The 3,442-nt window shown below is 41.5% G+C and overlaps 1 protein-coding gene across 1 annotated transcript; it reads right to left on the reverse strand.

Moving 5' to 3' along the window:
* Nucleotides 1-1,117: 1,117 nt before the first annotated feature.
* On the reverse strand, nucleotides 1,118-1,771 carry LOC135500176 (FMRFamide receptor-like). Its single transcript, XM_064791422.1, has one exon. The coding sequence runs from the start codon at nucleotides 1,769-1,771 to the stop codon at nucleotides 1,118-1,120; it is 654 nt and encodes a 217-aa protein (XP_064647492.1).
* Nucleotides 1,772-3,442: the final 1,671 nt, after the last annotated feature.

Consider the following 3,442-nt stretch of genomic DNA (forward strand, 5'->3'; position numbering starts at 1 on the left):
GCTCTGTCTCTTCATTGTGTGTGTAACATTGAGTGTTCGTACCGCAGTAATTCCAAGCCCCGTCTCATCTCACCTGCGACTAAGTTGGTATTGCTACAATGGAATATCAGAACTAAAACGAAGCACGTTTGGTGTGAGGCATTAAAATCAGATGCATTGATTTTTAAAAAGTTATCGATTTCCAGTCTCGGTAATTGGATAATCTTCCACTGAAACTGTGCCCAGCAACACTTACCTTTTTTAGGGATCTCATTCTAACAGTACCACGTTACCGCGTTCAAAAGAGGAAAGTCAACATTGCCGCTTCTCGCAAAGAAAGGTTTCTGCAACACGATCTGCTCACAGAGGGCTGTATTCTCCTTTCGGGCTCTCTTAGCGAGTGGGCGAGGTGTCAGAAAGTGACCTTTGAAGTCAATGGAATGTTGTTGGGTATACATGCTAGTCTGGCGTTGGTGTCGTTGTCAACCCCTTGTCATCAACGGAAAATATGGTCAGGGCCTGGTAGTTTAAAACAACTTTTGTCGCTAACGTAAGAGTTAACTTAACATAGCGTTATCTCATTAACTTTAGCCTTTAGACTTAACGCCAAGGTAAGTTGACGCCAGCGTTAGTGACATTAACAACCGGGCCCTGATCTGTTATTTTTAACTATTGTGGGCTTTCAACAGTACTGTCATGTGATCACAGTATCTTTTGGTGATTGCTTGGATCAGATATAACATTGTGAGCGCGTCTTCAATCACACGATGTTGTGGAATGTTGCATCTTGAGTCTATTGTCTAAATCAGTAATCTCGTCCAGCCTTTTTTTACGGTTTCCGCCCCTAAACCAAGCCAAAACAATGTTTTAAGTCAAACGTTCGAGAATAAATTTGGCTTCTACAGCGATACCAGTGCGTTCAAATGTCACTCTTGGAAAAGTAATGGTTCCATAATTGTATTCTGACGGATTGAGGTATGATTCCCTTTTTCAAAATATCATCCACCATCTGATATAACAATTGATTAGACGATTCAGCAAAGATCTATTCTCCTCCCTGATGTCGAACGTGAAAATCACCGACTGGTTAACTTAATGAGTTACCTCATGCACTTCTCAGTCAGAACAGCTCAATTAATCATTTCCTAAAACGGTTGCCTGTTGCGCAGTAAATGAAGAAATTAACGAAGCTGTTGAAATAGGTCAAAAAACGGGAAATGTAGTATAAAGGATTTGTCCAAACGTAATCAATACCAAAAGATGTTAACTCTTTTAAAATATAAGCTATGTCATGCACAGCCTTTGGTGTCTCTAGTAAAAGGAATACTATCACGACCACCAGCACCCGTATTGTGGCTGTATTTGCTCCTCTTCGTCGGCTGTCTAAACCTCTCGTTGCCATGTCAGTCTTTCTCCTCGAGGCCTTGAGAGATTTCAACACATTATAAGTGGTGAGTATCAAAATAATCATTGGCAATAAAGAAACAACCAAAAATGCAAGGCCTCGATAATAAAAAATTTGGTAAACCAGATGGTTATAAAGTTCAGAATACGTCACTTTTGGTCTTGTCCTGCCAACGCAAGGATCGTAGTAGTACTTGAGCGAGTAGGAAAACAGCAGTGGAATGACGGATACAAATGAGCAGCTTAACACACATCCAACTGTGATATAAGCGTTTCGATTTGTACAGATCGAGGCTGCCTTTAACGGTCTGCAGACAGCTATAAACCGCTCGATTGCAACGCAGACCGTGAGGTAGTTGGATGTCGACTTGGCAAACAACATCAACATCCGAATATATGGATACAATGTGTTATAGTATTCCCAATATGTGTTCATTAATACCACATAATAATGCAATCGCTGCATGGTTCTGCGTAGTTCAGTTAGCAACACAAGGCAATCAGCAACAGCCAATGCTCTGAGGAAAATAGATGTTGATGTAAATGGCCGCTCACGACCGATAACGATAAAAGCCAGGCAATTCCCAACAACACCCAGAGGTGTGAAGGTCAGCATCAAAGGCACGTGGAGGATGAACCTAAGATAGCGCCTCCAACTTGAAAATGATTTCGGTCTGTAGCCAGAAAGACATTTTACAACACCCGGAATTGTTGTGGTAAAAGAAGACGTAACCTCCATTGCCTCGGTGACATTCATTGTAAGTGGCAGAGACACCACTGACATGGTGACATTCATTTGAAGCGGCAGAGACACCATTGACTCTGTAAAATTCGTTTTATCGGCGGGGTCCTTTGAAATGCATAAAGATAAGATCGCCGACACTTAGGGCTCGATTCCTCGAAGTCGTTTCTGAGACAAGACGTACCATCATGGATAGGAGAAATCTGACATATCATTTTAACAATTCACATCTCTTAAATTGCGCTAGCTACCCAGTGCGTCGGTCGCGCGTAAGTTGCTTGTAAATATACGCGAAACGTAGAGAGATAAGCGGGTCACTTGTGCGTGAATGGCGTGCAACTACTGCGTACGTTGTGCGTCACTATCGCGAAGCAGGATGGATGTCATTGGTTACTTGGATGTAACCATCAGTACGAAATCTTAATGGTTTTATTATTTCCAACCTTGGTATCCGAGGGTGTTGTTTACCTGTGCTGCAAATTAGCTGAATCGGGTCGAAACCTCTCTTGCTCTCAAACGTGACCAATCCTCTGTATTTTTCCCTTGTCATTAAATTCAATCGGTTACTCACCAGATAAGTCCAGGATATTACATCCAAATTTTAGATTAGCAGCTGCAACTATGACTTAAGTATATTGTTTGGGTTAGTGTATCATTTAATTAAAGCCCACCCGAAATATAATATCACCCTCTAACGTTTAGATTGCTTCACTTATACACATATTTAACCGAGGAACTCACTAAAATTCAATCGGTTACTCACCAGATACAGTCAAGGATATTACATCCAAATTTAAGATTGACAGCTGCACCTATGGTGAAAGCGCGTGGTGGAACGTTTTCAAATTGACTGCAAGCTACTCTTATCGAAGGCCCTGTCTCTTCATTTTGTGTGTAACATTGAGTGTTCGTACCACAGGAATTCCAAGCCCCGTCTCTCCTCACCTGTGACTAAGTTGGTATTGCTACAATGGATTATCAGAACTAAAACGAAGCACGTTTGGTGTGAGGTATTAATCAAATGCATTGATTTAAAAAAGTTATCGATTTCCAGTCCACGTAATATGAGAATCTGCCGCTGAAACTGCATCCAGCAACACTTATCCTTTTTTAGGAAACTCATTCAAATTATAGTACCGCCTTAGATCAGGTTTAATGTTGATCGTTATATGGTGGCAGTAAGAATTAAGGAAAAAGAAACACAAATTGCCATTTTTCGCTTAACAATAATATTCCCAAACCCAGGCATCCCTGAGGTGTGTCACCCGAAGACGGCTCTGGTCCAGGTACACTTGAAGCCTGGTGGTTCAAAGTGCC

The sequence above is a fragment of the Lineus longissimus genome, chromosome 16 (assembly GCF_910592395.1).
Source record: "Lineus longissimus chromosome 16, tnLinLong1.2, whole genome shotgun sequence".
In the NCBI taxonomy this organism is placed as follows: Eukaryota; Metazoa; Nemertea; class Pilidiophora; order Heteronemertea; family Lineidae; genus Lineus; species Lineus longissimus.